General features: G+C 39.9%; 1 protein-coding gene across 1 annotated transcript in view; it reads left to right on the top strand.

Annotated features, from left to right (window-relative positions):
• Positions 1 to 7,485: 7,485 nt before the first annotated feature.
• grm2b (glutamate receptor, metabotropic 2b) overlaps positions 7,486 to 20,942 on the top strand; it is a 41,013-nt gene continuing 27,556 nt past the window's right edge. The window contains exons 1-2 of the mRNA XM_077602723.1: positions 7,486 to 7,875; positions 16,649 to 17,255. Of these exons, the coding sequence (XP_077458849.1) occupies positions 16,743 to 17,255 (513 nt within the window). The 5' untranslated portion in view covers positions 7,486 to 7,875; positions 16,649 to 16,742. The remainder of the gene's footprint in view (positions 7,876 to 16,648; positions 17,256 to 20,942) is intronic.

Genomic DNA, 20,942 nt, shown 5'->3' with positions numbered 1-20,942 from the left:
TATGTGCTCCCAAAAAGGCACATGGTCCGCTTGAACCTTCGGGAAAGTTCAGGGAAGCTGGGGGTCAACTCTCTCAAAAATTGCCCAAGCTTGTCTGCTTCTCCACTCACCTCCCTGAACTTGGCTTTGAGTGCAGAGTTGCACTGCAGGTCAATGAGCTCCATTTGAAGCTCAGGAGGGGCATCTTGCACATCAAAGGAGAAGGGGTCTGCAAAAATTTGAAATGTGGCTTTGTGTGTCTTGAAGTCTGCAAATCTGTGATCAAATTCCTCCTGTAGCTTCGAAATGGCCTCAACATACTTCTCACCACTGAATGGTGTGCCTGCATCCACGAGAGCCTTGCATGCTGGGAAATGGCAAAGGTTTGTCTGAGAGAGCTGGGCTTTCCATAACACAAGTTTAGTGCAGAATGCTCTCACGTTGTCATAGGCAGCACTGACAAGTTGCCCCTGGCCTTGTAGCTTCTTGTTCAGTACATTAAGCTCATGTGTGATATCAACAAGAAAAGCCAAGTCCATGAGCCATTTGGGATCACTTAGCACAGGATCAATCAACTCACAAACGGCGTAGCTAGCTTTGACTGCTGCATTACTGTCTTTGGTAGCCTTCTTGAAGAGATCCTGTTGCCTCAGAAGACGTGTTTTAAGACTGGCAACCTGGTTGGCTCTCTCATCCCCCTGGTATTTTTCGTACTCCTCAGCATATCTCGTAGTACAATTACGTTTCAAATTGTATTCCTTGTGCACCGCAACTTTTTCAGTGTAAATGAGACACGTCGGGGTGCCCCTGTGTTCAACAAAGAAATATTGCACTCCCCACTTTTCTTGAAACTGTCTGTGCTCATCACCGACCTTTCTCTTCACGGTAGGCTTTGAAAGAGACATCTCTGGGGCTCTGTAATATGTTTTTCCACTTGGAATGAGTCTCGGGTTGATCTTTCACATTCAGTCGCGCGGGTTTGTGGCGCATGTGCACTTTCGCTCTCCGTTTCAATCGCGGAGATGGCTACAGACACTGACACAGGCTGGATCACGGATCATAGCGCCTCATTCAGTTCTATGCTGAGAGCAGCGGAGGAGTGTGCGCGCCGAGCGGAGTGATCGGCCTCACGGCTTCTCCTCCGCCCAGCTGATTGGAGGAATGAATGAGTGAGTGAGCGAGGCACTGGACAGCCCGGCCGATGTCCCGCCCTCCAGAGCCGTATACCTCACCGTGATTGGTTCATTCAGCTCCGAACCAAAGTTCCCTCTAATTTTTTGTTGGTCTGAGCAGAAAGACAACCTTCCTGAGCGCACTGAGTACCAGTGTGAGCGACATCATCGGTATTCGGATGATTCGCCTAAAGACGTTTCGCCGACGGACGTTTGACAGACGGGCAGGTCGCCGAATGGACGTTCCACCGAACGTTCATTCGGCCGAACGGAGGTTTCGCCGAAACGGGATTCGAACGCTCGCCCCGCCGGATCGTGTGTGTACAAGTTTTTCAACCTCGGCCCGCGGGCCATATACGGCCCGTTAGGATTTTTAATCCGGCCCGCCGCCGGTGTTGTCCAAATTATAGTAAAAATCAATGTTCGTCTACCATCAATGGCAGTCCGGGAATAAGCACTCTTGGGCAGGCAGATGTAGCAGAACCGAGCCGTAAAATGACAGCAATCGGGTCAAATCCATCCTAAAACAGCATTTAATGATTAAATACAAATACTGGATGATATCGCGATGGAGGCAAAAAAACGTCTATAGACGTCCATTCGCCAAACGGCTCAAAATGCTCTCAAATTCGGTCAAATCCAGCTGAAAACAGCGTTTAATGATTAAATACAAATACCAGTATTTGTATTTAATCATTAAACTAACAAATACTAGTACGACCTGTCCGTCTGTCAAACGTCCGTCGGCGAAACGTCTTTAGGCGAATCATCCGATCACGACATCATCATTGCTCGCTATCGGCACACCAGTATCACACCTGCCACAAGCAGGTGCATGTCAATGTTCCCTCTAATTTTTCATGTAAAACATGCTGTAAAACAAGAAAAACATGAGTGGACAGAGCTACTGCCACTGGCTGCCACTTAAACGGCGCCATCATGGGGAAAGGGGTAAAAAAAAAAAAAATAAAAAAAAATAAAAAAAAAAAATAAATAAAAAAATAAAAAATAAAAAAAAAAATAAAAAAAAAAAAAAAATCGATCTTTCATATTAAGACGGGGGCCGCAAATTATCGTCCCGAGGGCCGCAGTTGGCCCGCGGGCCGCAAGTTTGAGACCCCTGCTTTACATCATCCAGTCACCATTCATTATCTGTCTGTACTCCTTATCCTCACAAGGGTCGCGGTGGGTGCTGAAGGCTAACCTGGCTAACTACGAGCACTAGGCCACCCTGAATTGGTGGCCAGCCAATCACAGGGCACAAAGAGACGGACAACCACTCACTCTCATACCTAGGGGCAATTTTGAGTATCTAGTCACCGTCAGACCATCAATTCAAATTGAATTCTCTTTGTAGTGTAGGAACCCGTCGTTGGTAGTAATGCAGGATTGCAATTCGCGAATTACAAATAGCCCACATGAAAGAAGAAGAGGGAACAAAAATACATGATATATCATGTAAGTCGTGTTTTCAAATTATCTTACCATTTTATTATAGTGTACACTACATTTGGGTGAAATATTTATTCTTAAAAAACATTTGGAGTATATAAGGAATTTTGACTTTAATTGATTTACTGTGTTCCCTTTCATTTGAATAAATTAGACCATTGTTTGTCCTTTTTATATCTTTTATTACCACCTCAGAAATTATACTAGAGAAAAAGAACCTATGCAAACAACCACATAATGTCCCACTTTGGTAGACTGAACTCACTCAGGAAAGATTGGGGGCGGCCCGGTGATATCACAGTGCTGATATCAAGGGTTCAATCCCAGATTTGGACCTTCCTGTGTGGAGTATGCATGTTCTCCCTGGGCTCATGTGGGTTTTTTCCAGGCACTTTGGTTTTCTCCACATCTCAAGAATGTATGGTTTATTAGTTGAACACTCTAAATTGAGTGTGAGTGGAAGGTTGTTCATCTCCTTGTGTCTCGTGATCGGCTGGCCACCAATTAAGGGTGCTCCTCGCCTTGTGCGTGTATTTGGCTGGGATAGGCTCCAGCATCCCCCATGACCCTTGTGAAGATAAGTGGTTTGGAAAATTGTAGCATGGTATAGTACACCCCAAAAATTGCAGTGGGAGTACCCAGCACCAACTGGCACAGAGTGCTAAAAATAATCCAGACACAATTAAATAAAAGGTGTGTCACTCAAGAATTTTAACATTTAAGGTATACAGACGCTCCCCTACTTACGAACGAGTTAGGTTCCGAGCGATTGTTCATAAGTTGAATTTGTTTGTAAGTTGATTCAGTGCTATATTTTGTATTATAATTTATGTTTAAGGCCTATATAAGTATATTGAAGGTTTATATAAGTGCATTTGTATGTTTAAGGCTTGTATAAGTAACACGCATTGGTTTGTACTGAAAAAAACATTTAATAAAATGGAGAGAATATGTACAGTACTGGAGAAAGAAAGAGAGAGAGAGAGAGAGAGAGAGAGAGAGAGAGATTTATGTATTAGAAACTGGCCGAAAGAAGCGATGTAACGACGATTGCACAGTTTTCTTCTTTTTTTCATCATAAATGATTCGGTAGCACTGTGTGGCATCATTCAATTGATTTGCAAACTTTGTGCAACGTCCTGCTGCTCGATCTTTCTGTTTATAAATGGCACTGACGGTCGAACGATTCAATTTGTATGCCCGTGCAACGCTCACCACTCTCACGCGCATCAAGGTTCGTTATTATTGCCACTCGTTTCAAATGAAATGGCTTGCCTCTTCTTTGCACCTCCCTCACTAGAAGCCTTTCACTTTTCACCAACCATATTGAATAATGGCTGCAGGAGATATTTCATGATAAAAATGAAAAAGGTTCTTTGCGCACTGGAGATACATCACGCACTTACGCAACTTACGCACTGCAACGAACTGGGCAGAGGAAGTTGGATGCTGGGTGAGCTGAGCTCACAGCGCCAGGCGTCGGTATTAGCGGCGGAAAGAAGCACTACTCGGAGAAAGGCGCGCAGTACAAAATCGAACTTACGAACATTTGTCGACATAAACACAATTTGCAGACATGTTCGTATGTACCGTTGTTCGTAAGTCGTATGTTCGTAAGTAGGGGAGCGTCTGTAACTGTCATTTTCTTAAATAGCTCACCTTGCAGATTAATGGTACAATTTTTATCACACGATTTAATTGGTGTTCACAATATTTAATTTCGCAGCAACACATTTGCAGGCAACAGGCTCTCAAAATCTGGACAAATGTTGGCTTTCACTCAGTCAGGAGTAGAACTCTTACTGCTGAAAACCATATTTATGTAAACTATATATATGATCGGGCTGTATTAGGTAGTCAGATATTCAAGGTTAGCTTTCATAGAACTCTTACTGCTGAAAACCATATTTATGTAAACTATATATATGGTCGGGATGTATTAGGTAGTCAGGTATTCAAGGTTAGCTTTTATAAAAATATAAGAAAATACTGCGCGCGGCATGGCGGCTGAGTTTCTGTCTCCTCGTGTCCTGCGATTGGCTGGCCAAAGCAGTTCAGCAAGTGAATGAATGAACAAGAAAATACAAATACAGATAAACTTTTCTTCAACCAGTCCTTTAGAAAACTTTGACTATTCCAGCATATCATGGGAATCACTGCTTACAATTTATTCTACCATGATAAAAAGGCTATGGTGAAATGGTTGCATTCATGTCATGAGACACGTTCCATGATTAATAGTAGTAATTGTTATTTGAAATATTATTTTTCTTCCTGGTTTAGGGTGTAGTCTTTGACCCCAAGTCAGCTGGGATGGCCTCTAACACCCTGGGGAGGTTGTTAAACAATGTTGAAAATGGATGGAAACATGCATTTTTTTCAAATTAATGTTAATAAATTGGGCCCTAATATCCAGTGAGGAAAACGATAAGATAAGAAAGTGACGTGCCGTTGATTGATTATAGTCTGATATTGCAAGGAAACACAAACTGTTACCCACCTACTACCATCCTTACAGTATTGAAGCAGAAGGATACGTTAAAAGCAACGACTCCTTGGAATAGCCTCTCTGTATTGAACGACAAGATGGGGTTCTTTGGTATTCTATTAAATGCTAAGTTGTTTTGAAATCATAATTTGAAGCTGTTTAGCTGTGTGTTCATGTGCATCTGTTCGTATGCGAATGTTAGCTTCTTTCTTATACATTTGAATTGAATTGAATGCACAATTGTCATTAAACATGTATAATGAGATTTCGAGCTTCACCACAAAGAGGACAAATAACAACATTAAACAAACAAATAAATAATCATTAAAAAAGTAATAAATAAGTAGTCATCAAAATAAATAAGCAGGGAAGTGCACAAACAAGAACAACAAACAAACTGAGAAATAATCAATAAATAACACTGAATACATAATCAATCAATAAATTAAATAATAAATAAGTAATAAATGAGTAGTCAACATAATAAGTGGTCAACCTCATTAATAAGGAGTCAACATGAATAAGTGGTAACATAAAAATGTTTTTTCCTAGATGTTATTAATTTGAATACATTAATAAATAATTTTCTCTCATTTTTGTGGGTTTCTCACATCTATCATGTGAAATTTGGACACTGTTCATTTTTAAAGGGTTCATTTGGTAGTTGTTTTGAGGACTGTGGAATGAATTAGAGAATTTACATATAAAGTACTGCTTTCTAACCAATTAATTTTGTAAGTAGAGGTACCACTGTAATTTTTTAGGTGACACAAGAAAGTTGTCAGTGTCCTACGGTAAGAGTGATTTCCCATTGTATTTTAATCAGTAGCTCCAATGCCAGCTTTTTCTAAGATGTATTTCTAGGTTTTTCCTAACCCTGTGTAGCCAGGTGGGGTATTGGTTACGCATTTACCTGATCTGAGGGTTCAAATATTTATATATTCTTCCTGTGCTTTCATGGATTTTCTCTGCGTACATTCTCTAGAGATGAATGTGAGAATTTTCTTTTTTTTAAAAACGAAATGAATGGCTCTGTAAACTGTGCTTAACCCTTTGTGGGGGGCTCATCTAACACGTTTGCTTCCATGACAGCACCAAACAGCCAATCCATTTTGACTATTATGGTTGGCAAGAGTCATTCAATTGGATTTTCTGGGCCATCAATGGTAAATATGATGAATCAAGGCTAGCCATTCCAGTTGAAATGTCGTTGATTGCCGTCAAAAGCAGGCAATGTAATACTATGAAATAATAAAAATAAAGATAATAATAATAGTAATAATAATAATATAATAATAATGATAATAATCATAATAACAACAATAATAATATAATAATAATGATAATAATCATAATAACAATAATAGTAATAATAATATAATAATAATGATAATAATCATAATAACAATAATAGTAATAATAATAATAATAAAAATTGGGGACATCAAGAGTGTATCCTTGTTTTCAATCATTTTCGAAATAATTAAATACATATTTTTTTATTAATGAATACCTAACTTTATTCGTAATATAGCATAAATATTATGTATTCATGCATATAAAGGAGAGGAGAGGGAGAGAGAGAGAGACAGAGAGAGCAAATATGAATAACAAGTATGCAAAAACAATGTTCTATTCGTGCCGTAGTAAAATATAATAAGGAGGAACCTTACTCGAGCAGTGGTTCAGAAAATGAATGAGTGAATTAATTATTTTTTTTATGACCACAACTTGCTATTTGCCCCATAAAGGGTTAAGAATGTTAATTCTGCTGTATTGTCCTAAAATCTCTGCCTAAGGGAAGAAATTTGACTACTTGGTGGCCGCAGATCATGCAGGTGCTGTAGATGTCCTCATATGATGGATGAGAGCAGCTAGTCAGTCTCCTTCATTCAGGCATCATGCTCTTATCCTCCCCAGGGTCGCAGGGGTGCTGGAACCTTTTCAGGTGACTATGGGCAAAAGGCGAGACCTACCATGAACTGGTTGCCATCCCATGGCACGAAATTGAACTTTCACTCTAATTTTCTGTTACACAAGGAAAGAGAATCAAAGCAGCTGCTGCTGCCTACAAACAGATAACTGGATAGAATAATCATAAAATAGATGAATAACGCAATAACCTTCACACTCTCAACTCGAGTGTGTTTTGGTTTCAACGAGGTTTGCAGTCCGTTATCTAAGGGTCTCCTATTGTAGAACTAAACTTGGATTCGTCAGCCCTCCTGAACATTTGTTCAAATACGCGTGGAAACAAAAGGCTGGGGTATTTTCTATTCTAATTGAACTCTATTCATAATTGTCATTGTTTCTGCTCGCCGAGGTGTCGTGAGTGCGTCTCGTTTGGGGGCTACTAACTGGCGGGGGCGCGCAGCGTGGTCGCGTTGCGCTCATTGAAGCAGCAGAGACGCGTCCGTGTTGCACCGCAAGCGCGATTCTTCCACTCCCTCTTGTTTGAAGTTCTTCTGACCACTAGCCAACGAAAAAGCTCCTGAAATAGTTGTTAAAACGGCACTTTAGTCGCACGTCCAGTTCGATTTTTTTCCTCTGAAGGGCATCTTTTTCTGCGTTCGTCTGGACCTGGCTGTTCCGACAGTTCGACGCCGGGCAAGTTGGGAGGCACGGAGGAGTTTTAACAGTGTGAGCACATACTTCAGCACCAAGGACAGATCCCAGCAACAACCTGGCAAAAAGAGTGCAATACCTGCTCGATGCTGGTCTCATGAAGCTTCTGCCGGTGCGTTCATGGACAACAAGGAGAACAGCAAACCGATAACATTTCAGGTGAAACATATTGCTTCATATATTAATAGAAATTATTTTTTACCTTTTAATATTCTTTTTCTCCTGCACGGTCCTCCTGAATTTATTGAATTCAAGTCAATAAGGAATGAGATAGATTTCAAACAATTCCTTTATTGTCAGAAAATTCCACATTGTATCCCCAGTTTGGATCTTTTGTAATCTTTTTGTAATTGTAACCAAACATCCAAGAATTGATTACAACGGATTTTGTAAATTGGTGAGTGCTGTATATATAATAAATAGATAAATCAATTAATAGGTTAAAAAACATGTTGACCACCTTTTTGGGTATACCAAATGTAGAAGAAAGAAAAAAAGGCAGAAGAAAAAAAGATCAAATCTGACGCCACTTCGAATTGCTGTTTGCGTGAGGAGACATGGTGTGCTTCACTGTTCGTACTTTCTGCAACGACTTTTGTGTTTCCTCTTCGGATTCAAAGGCAAACCACATCTGAGTATATGATGTTCTCAAGTGATAAAAATTAATGATTAATTTGTAATGTATGTTATTCTACTGGCAGTTTCTTACAACTGTGGCAAAATCTCAACAGATGGTGCAAGTGAACTGTACCTAAACTAGTGTCTAACAGATGTGAAAGCGTGCATGATGACAATGATGGATGACAGGCATCTAGACCTGTCACTGTCACTTTCTGCTCCATACTCAGTGTGTTTATTTAGAGTGGAAAATGAATGTTGGAAACAAACAACTTGCATGGTTATACTAAATCAATTTTTGTGCACTCAAATACCTGCCCAAACTCATCAACTGTCAAGAGCATCTGGGCGGCATTGGAGATGATGATGAAGGAAATTACAAGTAGTTTGTTCTTGTGTACTTATCAACACAGGACAGCTATATTTAATGAGAAATAATAATAATAATAATGATAATAATGAAAAAAAAGGTCGTTTTGGAATATTCTTTTCTTGATTAATTGATTTTGAGTACAATATTCGGCACTGAATCTCTCCAAAAATGATCTTTTCAGGAATAAAACATATGGCAGCTATATTTTACTACATACCATGGGATGAGTGCCACATTCTGGCTTTTATTACACTAATTCCTACAGCGCAATAAATTAAATGTCAGTTCTTGCACATTGGAGGACTCTACCAATATCTGCTTCAGATTAGGCTACATAAATCTAATCATATAGCATAAATGCTTTAGTTTTTTATTATATACTGAATATTCACATTACAATAAAAAAAGATCACTATAATTGACCATTTTTTTCTACATCATCCTTCTACAACAGATATATGAGCAACTTCTAATAATTTAAAAAAAAAGGAGACCTGGGTCAAATTATGCCTTTACAAGAATAATAATTCCGAGTTTTGACACTGTCAAAGAAGTATATTGATTTAACAACTGTATTTTTTATACCTATGTTTTCTCTTTGAATTATTCAGTATTTCAAACTATGTGTCTGTGTTACCATTATTTTTGATTCTACATTATCCATGTGTGTGACTAGATGTGAGTAGTAATTATTTTGATTTGCTGGCAAGCAGTCAAACCACACTTCTAACGTTTAAAAGGGAGTTAGAGTTCATTCATTCATCTTCGATACTGCGCATCCTCCAAAGGGTTGTGGGAGTTGCTGAGCCTAACCAGCTGATTTTGGGCAAAAGGCAGACTACACCTTAGACTGGTCGCCTGTCAGCCGTAGGGCACACAGAGAGACAAAGGACTATCTGCATTCACAATCATACCGCCACAGCGGGAGTTGAGCCCGCGCCTGCCCACACCGAAGTCAGGCGAGTTAGCCTCTACACAACGAGGCGGTCCTTTGAGGCAGAGTTAATTTATTAAATCCCGTCTTTTTTAAGAAACCCCTAACTTGGAACCCATTTTAAAGGGCTTGGGTTTATCTTTTAAGGCCCAGAGAAAGTCTCCTTTTATTATAATGTACATGCACTAAATCAACAAATGAAAGAACAGACAATAGGGGGGAAATGCTGAATCTCTCTTTTTCAATTCTTTACTAATCTGCAATAGAAAATGGGTTCATTTTATGAGTTTTAGTTTTTACTCTTAAAAGTAAGGTAACAGGCTTTTGTGGATGGAAAACCAGAATTATCGTTTTTTTTTTTTCTCCACACAACGCACTCCTCACGTTCGCTATCGATGGGCTGTTTGCTGCTGTACTATTCCCTTAAAAATATTCCGAAAATGATGCACACAAATGTCCTCACAATCGGATAACGCACGACCACTTGCCAACGAGCAGCAGTCTTTTATCAGCGATCGCTCCGCTGCTCATGGGAGCTTCGAGGGCGCTGGCTAGCGGCTTCCTTTTAGCTTGTAGCATCTGTGTTCGCATCCCCTCGAATGGCACCTATGATAGAGTTGCTACCGTGGATGCTATTGCGGGGAGTTGCGAGCCAGTGCCCCTGATGTTCTTATGAGCAGCCAACGAGCAGCAGTCTTATCAGCGATCGCTCCGCTGCTCATGGGAGCTTTGGGGGCGCTGGCTAGCGGCTCCCTTTTAGCTTGTAGCATCTGTGTTCGCATCCCCTCGAACGGTGCCTATGATAGAGTTGCTACCGTGGATGCTATTGCGGGGAGTTGCGAGCCAGTGCCCCTGATGTTCTTATGAGCAGCGAACGAGAAGTAATATAATACTTCTCGTATTAGATAAAAATAACAGGAAATGCAGCAGCTGAGCTTACCCACGTATTGGTTGTGGGTAAAGCTTTATTCTGAGAAAGAGTGCCATTGCCTGTCGGCGTTGTGTGCACGAGTATACTTCATTACCCAGAAAGCCCTCTTTTCCCCGCGCATGCGCGTTGTGCGTTTCCTGGTCTGAATAACTCATTCGGTGCTCGTAAATATTGTTATACACGAAAGATATGCAAAAAAGACAGTGCCATGGCCACCTGGCTTGGTCGCATCACAAAATGTTGATCGCATGACGGGCGAATTATTCGATCGAAATTTCCGTCATAAGACGAAAATTTTGTATGACGAGCGGTCGTGTGACGAGGTCACTGATAGTCATACTCATCCCAGTTGTACTCATTTAGATTACATTTTCGACACATGCCCACCTCTTTTAATCTACAACATCACACACACTGGTAACTTTATGCAAATACTTTCTTCAACCTATCCAATTTCCTGGCTGAATATAAAATCTGATAAGGAAGAACAGACCTAACCAATTGAAAACTTGCTTTACTACCGCCTGCTGGCGATTTTATCACATACACATTGTCCAAATGCTTTCGATTCACAGTACAGCTGCATGAAATAGTCTGCACTAATGCTGGTGGGAAAAAAACAGAACACATTAGGCACAGAACACTTGGATGAATGTGTTTTTGGAGATGAATGAGGTAAGATTCCCAATATAAGGCTTGTCTAATAGTACAATTGATTAAATTTTAGAACAAATCGTCAATTGGTGCAAAGATACAGTAAGAGTGAATAGATGGTTATCATAATGGTCGCAGCTGCATGAAATAATCTGCACTAATGCTGGTGGGAAAAAACAAACAAACAGAACATATTAGGCACAGAATACTTGGATGAATGTGTTTTTGGCAATGAATGAGGTAAAGATTCCCAATATAAGGCTTGTCTAATAGTACAATTGATTGAATTTTAGGACAAATCGTCAATTGGTGCAAAGATACCGTAAGAGTGAATAGATGGTTGTCATAATGGTCGAGAACACTTAGTGCAGGTACACAAAAAGTTATGGCTAGCGAGCCTCAGATGTTCACAGGAAGACTCAAGAATAGGTGGTTCCTTGTATATGTGCTTCATATTTTTACATGCACTGATGCGTTGTCGCGCACACTGTGACTGTACTTGGCAATCACAGCATCATTCAGTGGAAGTCTGCACTGACTCACACTTTACACACTAGTACGTAGTTATATTTGGACGAGACAATGTAGAATAGTGTCATCAAGGTATCTTTTATTCTAATGACTGGGCAATCCTCTTCGACTGCCACTTTACATTTGATCTTTTGAAGTCCAGACATACTCACTTCTACATCAATATCAGCATCCTTTTAATGAGCTGATTGAAGGCTGATGGGACATCTTGAAGACTGATAGAACCCCCGGTTGTCTTTCAAATCTGAAATGTGCTTTTTGAACATGTGCGTTTCATGTCGTCATAGCGTCAGATTGCATTTGCACTTCTTAGGATTTTAAGAGACCTCCATTTGGCCTAGTTTCCAAAGGCTCGCCTAATTGGCTGTTCCTTATGGTGCGATTAATTCACACAGCGGCCTTGCCTTTGCAACCAGAGAGCTGCCATCTGCTTCAGCGTCAAAGAGCAATTTGATTTTTTCATGTCGGATGCAACTGGCACTCTGACCTTCACTCGGTTAGGTCAAATGTATTTGGCGATGGCAGTCCACACCTCGGTTTCTGCTCCCGGTGTTGCACCCCCAGACACAACTTAGATCAGGTCTTCACTCTCTTCGTAAATCTCCTCGCTAGATAAGAAGCTGTGCATTCATCAATGCGCTGCTCGGGCTGCCACCCACAACCTGATGTAATATTTATCTTGAGCGGGGGGAATGCAGCATTCATTAGACTCTTACCTTCCTGTTGTTTTCCTGTTGGGAATGTCACAGAATATTCCTAGAACATATTTTAGGGGTGCAGCTGCCTACTAACTAGGCAGAGTCATGCTAATTAACAGTACATTTTAGGTCATCACCCAAATATAAATATTATAATGTTGAAAAGGTGTGGACATGCTAACAAGTTGAACATCACTATGACATATGACTGAATAAGCATTTTTGGCTTAGCTATTATTATTCAGTAAGCAATCCTTGATTGTCATTATTATCATAACAAGCAACAAGTCTAAAAGTACACTTGCCTTTATACATTATCATATTACCATAAACTGCCCTCTTCCCTGCAATTCATCCCATACTTATTATTTTTTAACCCAGCATGTTACCATGGCAACCCTCCTTCATTGAGAAGCACCACCATCTATGTGTCATTTCCTCGTAAGATGGGAAAATCCTCTTCACTTGGAAAGTGCCCAGAATGTGTACAGCACAGATGTGTCATATTTCTTCAGAAAAGAAATAAACATTTCCTTTTTTCCCCATGTAAAATGAAACAATGCTACAAGAATGCATAATAAAGACATTTTTTTATTGATGTTGTTGTGGTGCATAATAATATACTGCTTTTATATGTATTATTTTAATTTGATACAATTTTAAAGGATAAAAGTAATATATCCAAGGCTTCTCTGATCATCATTGTTGCACAATAGTAGGAAAAACTATAAATTAAAGTGGCACGAAAGTAACTTTGTCTACAATTGTTTTCATAACTGCCAATGCCATTTTACCAGGTATGCATGAGAATTTACAATAAAAGTGGCTGGAATATCACCCTAAAACAGTTATAATTTTTAATTCTTAAAACAAGTGGATTCTTATCAATATTTGCTAACCAATTTGAATATTCAAAAAAATTTCAACCTTTTACTCTGATTTAGCGGTTCAGAAAATGAATGAAGGAATGAATAAATGCTATGAATTGGCATTGATGTATTGGGTGTATCAGTAGAACAATCTTGGTCGTGGCTACATTTCACCGTGTGTTTGGCCCATTGCAGTAATGGCTCTCACTACAAATTTGCTCTTTCACAATTACGGTTGACATCAAATAATGGAGTCCACCAACTGATATTTTAGAAAACCTCAGTTTTTTGGAAATAGCAATTTGAACAGCAAGCTACACTGCAATCTACTCCCTCAATTGTGGGCCATTGATTTGGACCAGAATTATGATTATTTTGCTTTTTTAAAAAACTTTTTTAACAAATCTGTAAAGATTGTGGGGCAGAAATAAATATATTGAAGCATTTGGACAAAGGCACACAAAGTTTTCAGAAAGAATCTTGTTTGGAAGACTCCCAAATAGGGAGGATGACAGGAAACCACTCAAAACATGTGCGGTCAGTAATAATGCCACATGGACAAGAAATGCCCCAAGATCTTAGATAGAAAATAACTTGCTTACACAGAAAGGGGAGGGCAACAAGAATATCATTTAACATTTCTATTAGTCAAAAAACTAGAATAAAAGGTGCAGAAGTTTAAAACAGACGCAAATGCAAACATCTCTGTTTGCTGTCCAAGGAAATTAACACCTCAACAGGAGCATAATCTGATGCGCCAAAGCCAAACTAGGGTGACTGTTTTTTTGTCACACAATATGGCACACAGTGCAGGGCAGTAGTACGCGTGGGTGTTGACAATATAAGAGGTCTCTCCTTAAAGTATCTCTCTAAATTCCACACTAATTTAATGATTGAATATTGTCAAAAGGTAATCATAAAACAATTATGAAGACTAACTGTTGAAATTGTGCATTAGGAATATTTTTATTTTTTGGTTTACCTCTGCATAGTTGAAACCAGTGGAAAAACGTTGTCGAGACCAATTGACTTTATCATGTTACGAGGGGGTATACAAAATTGAAAGTGGGTCAGAGGAGGGAGTAAGTCACAAAGAATATGATTCCGTAGAAATTCTACTCCAGTCATAACTCTACTTACGAAATTAATTTGTTCCAGAACTTTTTTCGTAAGTAGAGCAGTACTTTATGTGTAAATTCTGTCATTCATTCCACGGTCCTCAATAAAACTATCCAGATTATTTGATTCAGGTGTGTTGGTGGTGGGAGATATGGAAAACAGACCGGATAGTTGGCCTGAACTAGACCCTTCAAAAATGATCAGTGTCCTACTTTTGTATGAAAGATGTGAGAAATAGAGAAAAATGAAAGAAAATTATAAGACAATTATTTATTAATGTATTCAAATGAGTGGCAACCCAGCGGGTGAGTGGTTAGCGCATCGGGCTCACAACTCTGGGGTCCTGGGTTCAAATCCAGGTCTGTCCACCTGTGTGGAGTTTGCACACTGTATGAGTTTTCTCTGGGAACACCCGTTTCCTCCCACATTCCAAAAACATGCATGCCAGGCTCGTTGGACACTGAATTGCCCCTAGGTATGAGTGTGAGAGTGAACGGTTGTGTGTCTCCTTGTGACGTGCGATTCGCTGGCCACCAATTCAGGGTGTCCCCCATCTCGTGCCCGAAGTCAACTGGGATAAGCTTCGTGACCCTTGTCAAGATAAAAGAGTTGAGAAAATGAATTAATGAAATGAAATCAATGTATTAAAATGAATAACAAGCAAAAATGTGTTCTATTAGTGCAGTGGTACAGTACACTAAGGAGGAAGCTAACTTTAGCACACAAATACATGCACATTAACACATCTAACTAACTTAAAGTCATGAATTTAAAACAATTTATCATTAACTAGAACCCCAAAGGATTAACAATCTCTGCATCCCTTCAATCAGCAAAAAACAAAAAACTAATATTATTCACCTGCTCTACTCCAGTTTCTTGATGTTCTCAATCCAATCGGCTCTCACCATTTGGCTGGATGAAAATTTATTAAAGCAAATAGTACTCACCTGGTCCATCCCACTTGATGTTCTCAATCCATTTTGTGGAATAGGAATTTATCGAGGCTTATTTACGCAGTGCTCGTGTTGGAGCAATTTGTTGCACAACATGTAATGACCATTGTTCTGTACTCAACATGCATTTGCCATTGTTCCGATGAAAACACTTGAATTGCTTAAAAAAAAAACCTAAAACGCCGGCCGCCTCAACAATGAAACTACATGACTGAGTGCGCTGCCTGGGGAAAAAGCCTCCCTTCACATACAAAACTTCAGGTTACTAATTCTGGAAAGGTGACGTGCAACATAAGAATTCAAGTGCATTAAAACTGTGTTTTGCACTTTTTTGGTTTATTTTACAGATGAAAGGACTATGGTAACGAGGAAGTCAGACAAAGTTCTTTTCAGCCAGGTTGACGGGGAACTGCAGGAGGGGGTGGAGGTCACAAACAAATGCATATAAATATAAATGAAAGTGACAAAGACAGGAACAGTTTCTACTAAACCACAGTAAATGCACGTCTAGTTTTTAATGCATTATTTACTGCAGAATTTAATTAATTTATAATAGACAAAAATTCAAGCCCACAAGTTGAACGCTGCCTCTTGTGTAACACAGGTGTTTCTGATTGTCTCATCAACCCATGTCTGTGTATTTAAACCCAGTGTATTTGTCTGTCCAGGTCGGATTGTCTTGTGTACACGTGTTTCCATGTCCTCTTGTCATGTCCTGTGCGCATCGTTTCCTGATTCTATCATTTTGGCCAGAGGTTTCATAATGCTGTTGCTTTCGTCATTTCCTAAGAGGATTCCAAAATCCTAACATGAGCGCAAAAGCTACCACCAGGAGCACAGAATCTTCCCATCCTTTAGAAACACAATTTTTAGGAGTTAGAGTCCTGGGGTGGGCAATCTATTGCACAAAATTCCACAGTGGGTGCAGGTTTTAGCTCCAACCCATCAAAAGGACACCTTTTCACCAATCTGTTATCTTAGAAGTGCAATCAGTGGTTTACAGTCGGGTGCTTCCTTTTTCAGCAGAAACTTCATTAGTTAAACTGTTTGTGTTGGATCGGTTGGAACAGAAACCAAAACCTGCTGCGCCATTTGTGGAACGTTTTGCCCTGTGAATGGTATATAAGTGTTAATATCGTGTGTATTGTCAAAAATGTGCAGAAAATCAAAGGTCTAAATTCAGTTTTATCTGCTTGGTTACTTGTGGGATTACATAATTGAGCATTTTGTTTTTTCATCCCATTTATAGGAAGTTCCCAACATGCAGTTTCCAGCGTCAAACTTTCTGTAAACAACTGCCTCCATTCCCTTTGTTACACTGAACTGAACATCCTGCTCTCACCATGCTGAATATCATACTCCGTGTCAGATCTTCAGTTATTCCTGCAAAATCCTACTGGCCCCTCCAGATCTTGTTGCTGGAGTTACTCTTACCGGGGAGCCTGCCCAGCATGTCCAGACATCCTACAGCTGCCAAGCGCGAGATCCTCATAGATGGCGACCTGGTGATTGGGGGCCTTTTCCCGGTGCACCACAAGGGCGAAGGTACAGAGGACTGTGGTAAAATCAACGCAGAGAGAGGGATCCAAAGACTGGAGGCCATGCTCCTAGCGCTCGACGAGATTAACTCCAGTGACCGCATTCTTCCTGGACTCCACCTGGGGGCGCACATACTTGACACGTGCTCAAAAGACACCTATGCCCTGGAGCAGTCGTTGGATTTCGTCAGGGCATCCCTCACCAAGGTGCATGACCCAGGCTTCATCTGTCCAGATGGTTCTCGACCCATCCAGAATGAGGTCCCGCTGGCAATTTCAGGAGTCATCGGAGGATCCTACAGTGATGTTTCCATCCAGGTAAACACGCAAATTCATTTCAGCTTGAATTGATATAGCAGTGCAATATATCATATAAAAGTTAGGGCGGATAAGTGGTTTGCACGTCAGCCTCACAGTTAAGAGGTCCTGGGGTCGATTCCAGGTCGGTCCTCCTATGTGGAGTTTGCATGTTCACCTCGAGCTTGCGTGGGTTTTCTCCGGGAACTCTGGTTTCCTCCCACATTCCAAAAACATGCATGGTAGGCTGGTTTAACACTCTAAAATGCTCCTAGGTATGAATGTGAGCGTGAATGGTTGTCGTCTTCCCGTGCACCCTGCGATTGACTGGCCCTCAATTCATGGTATTCGTGGCTCGTGCCCGAAGTCGGCTGAGAGGTTCCAGCAACCCCGTGACCCTAATGAGAATAAGCGCTTCAGAAAATGAATAAATGAATACGTATAAAAGTTACAAATATTATGACCCCTTCCAAACACTTTAAACACAAAACACTACATACATTGAATGCATGTATTAAAAACAAACATATTTGAAAGAAAAAAAAAAGATTACATACATATAGCTGTTCTACTGTTCTAGATGTAAATGGGTGAAAAGCAGCCCATGTGGTTCTTCCTTCCCACATTAGTCTGTACAGTAAGTACTGCGGGCAGCCTAATGGCGCAAGTGGTTAGTCTCTCTCTCCCTCTCGCTCTCTCGTCCACGCACTCCACGCTACCGTCTGTGAATAATGTCACATTTTAGTATTGAGGATCATAACGTCTAGATAGGAATCTGTTACTGTGAGTAGGTGGTGAATTAGAACCAATAAAAAGATGTTTTTCCACTCTAATATCCCGTTTTTGGTGTTTTTTCAGAGGGTGGAAACGGATGAATTTGTATTTAGTTCATTTCTATGGGAAATTTTGATTTTAGATACGTCCTGGAACGCATTACACTCGTATCTCAAGGTACTACTGTATACTTACATGCTGAATTCTTTATTGGGAGACAGTCGTTATGTTCTTGTGTGTTGTAGTAAACTCACCCTGCATGCACAGGAAAACATTAATAATTGAAATAACTCCTAAAGCGTTGGTGATGAAGCGAGTTCATGGATATGCAGATGTGTTTACGCATATTAAGCAATCTGTGGTATTTGCCAATGTGTTTTATACAGGATGTAGATTTGTGTGCCTCGTTGACATTAGTCAACTTTTGACAGCTCGATTATGTGAATATGGGCAAAATATTTAACTAACTACATATTGTTGTTCTGGAAATGTAGTTGCACGTGAGCTGGTGCACGTTCACATATTACAGATACAGTGAATTACCTTTCTCATTCTCTTTGAAGTAGCCTGAAAGTTTCTCTCATGTACTAGTTATAATGTACTGTTAATTTACTATTTTGTTAACAAAAACATTAACATCTTGATTGACAGCGTTGATAAATAAACAAAAGCCACAACACCATTTTCTTAGTTTATTTTTCTTGCTGGCTTGTTACCATTTGATAATATGACAATTGACACGTATGCCACACAAGTTACAAATCATACAAGACCTTGATTACTACACCTGCATTCTGTAGATTTGAACATGTTCAAACTATTTCAGATTCAGATTAAATAATGGTTCTTTTATACATCTGTTTGCATTTAAGCTTGTGTGTAGCCTCTACTCAGCTTTTAGTGCTTTGCTATAAAGCAAAGTGAGTTGGATGGCTCCTTATATTGAGATCTATTTGTATATAGTTCCTTTGCCTCTCTCTGTGGGAGTATAAAAACATATTTTTGCTCTGTAATTGCCAGCACCTCCACACAGAGAGATGTATGAGAGGAGGATGTGTTGATTCTTTGAACAAACCTGTGACACCTCTGTAATTTAATATGTTCAGTCTTTTCTTGGACCAATAACAGAATTGATGTTAAATGTTGAGCATATTCTTGAGGGTCTCTCAAGAAGACCATCTTAACAACTCAGTGTTATAGCTGAAAGCCAATGGCACTCTATCAATCGTCTTTCCTTTTATTTGGTGACTTGTCAGACAAAAGAACAGTCTCATCTCATCTCATTTTCTGAACCACTTTTATCCTCATTAGGGTCTTGGGGGGTGCTGGAGCCAATCCCAGCTGTCTCCGGGCCAGAGGCGAAGCACACCCTGAATCGGTGGCCAGCCAATCGCAGGCCACAAGGAGACAACCATGCACACTCACACCCATACCTAGGGGCAATTTAGAGTGTCAAATCAGCCTATTATGCATGTTTTGGGGATGTGGGAGGAAACCGGAGTACTTGGAGAAAACCTACGCAGGCCCGGGGAGAACATGCAAACTCCACAAAGGTGGACCGACCTAGACTTGAACCCAGGACCCCAGAGCAGTGAGGCCGACACGCAAACCACTCGCTCCACCGGGTCGCCCATCTTACATAGTGTTCCTTTAAAAGTTTTGGGTAGAATTCATTTTTCCCCCAAAATGGAATATCCCAAACTTTTTGTGAGACTTGAAGGTTTATATATGATGTTACAAAAGCTGCAAAGTTTCGCAGTGCAAAGGTCCACCCTTTTAATCTTGGGAGACATTTCTGATCTGGCCATCTGGGAGTTTGGCAAGCCGTGAAGAATCCACCAAGATGTGAAGAAGAAAGCTCATGGAAGATGAGTCAGTCTCTCATAAGCCTGACAAAGATTCTCCCATAATTCATCTTCTTTTGTTTTCCTTAACGCCACACAAAGTAAGCATTCATGACCATCTGGTGTAGAATGGAATTGAAATCTTATCTGTATTTATTCTAGTTCTATTAGTCATCAATTCAAATCTCATGCAAATAGCCAATGTTTACTTTCACAAAGGACCAATGCCGCTTAGGACTGAGTATTTAGAAATGCGACAAAAATTCTACAGTTAAACATTTTGCAGCAAATCATACATTTCTAACCACTGGCTTAATATTTTGAACTCCGGGCTATAATCAATTTGGTAAAGGTTATATAGGAATGAGGTTATTCATAGATAGGGTGAAAAAAGTTAAATCTGCGTGCATTTGAGAAAGAACTAATCCTCTGACACATTTGAGATCTTTAACGGCCTTGGAAGACATTGCGTTCATCTTTCCATTATTTAAATTTTAAAGATGCTGTAAAGTCATTTCGATTATTTTCTGCGAATTACGTGAAATACGTTTGGAAGTAGTGAAAACATGGGCTGAGAACAAGTGAGTTCTGAATCTTTGAGTTACTCTAGGCCATGGGTGTCAGACTCGGGTTGGTTCGCGGGCCGCTTTAACGTCAACTTGATTTCACGTGGGCTGGACCATTTTAGATATAATATTTAGATTTTTTTTAAATAAATGGATTAAAAGAACTGGATTAAAAGCCCTGAATATTCAGTTTTTTATAGATCCAAAAAAATGTTTATTTTAGCCTTTTTATATATATTTTTAGATTTTACAAAATGATTTTTGAACTAAAAACACAGAAAAAAATGATTAAAAAAATTACAATGATTGATTTAAAAGGGGGAAAATCAGGAAATGTAATATACATTTATACTCTTCATTTTAGTTTGATCCTAAAAGAGAAAGTCGGCACTCATGATTTACTTTCCCGGGCCACACAAAATGATGCGGCGGGCCAGATTTGGCCCCCGGGCCGCCACTTTGACACATGTGCTCTAGGCTGTAGTCGGCCTTTTGCCCAAAGTCAGCTGGGATAGGCTCCGGCA

The sequence above is a fragment of the Stigmatopora argus genome, chromosome 6, assembly GCF_051989625.1.
Source record: "Stigmatopora argus isolate UIUO_Sarg chromosome 6, RoL_Sarg_1.0, whole genome shotgun sequence".
In the NCBI taxonomy this organism is placed as follows: Eukaryota; Metazoa; Chordata; class Actinopteri; order Syngnathiformes; family Syngnathidae; genus Stigmatopora; species Stigmatopora argus.
This window is presented reverse-complemented; position numbering and strand designations above follow the sequence as displayed.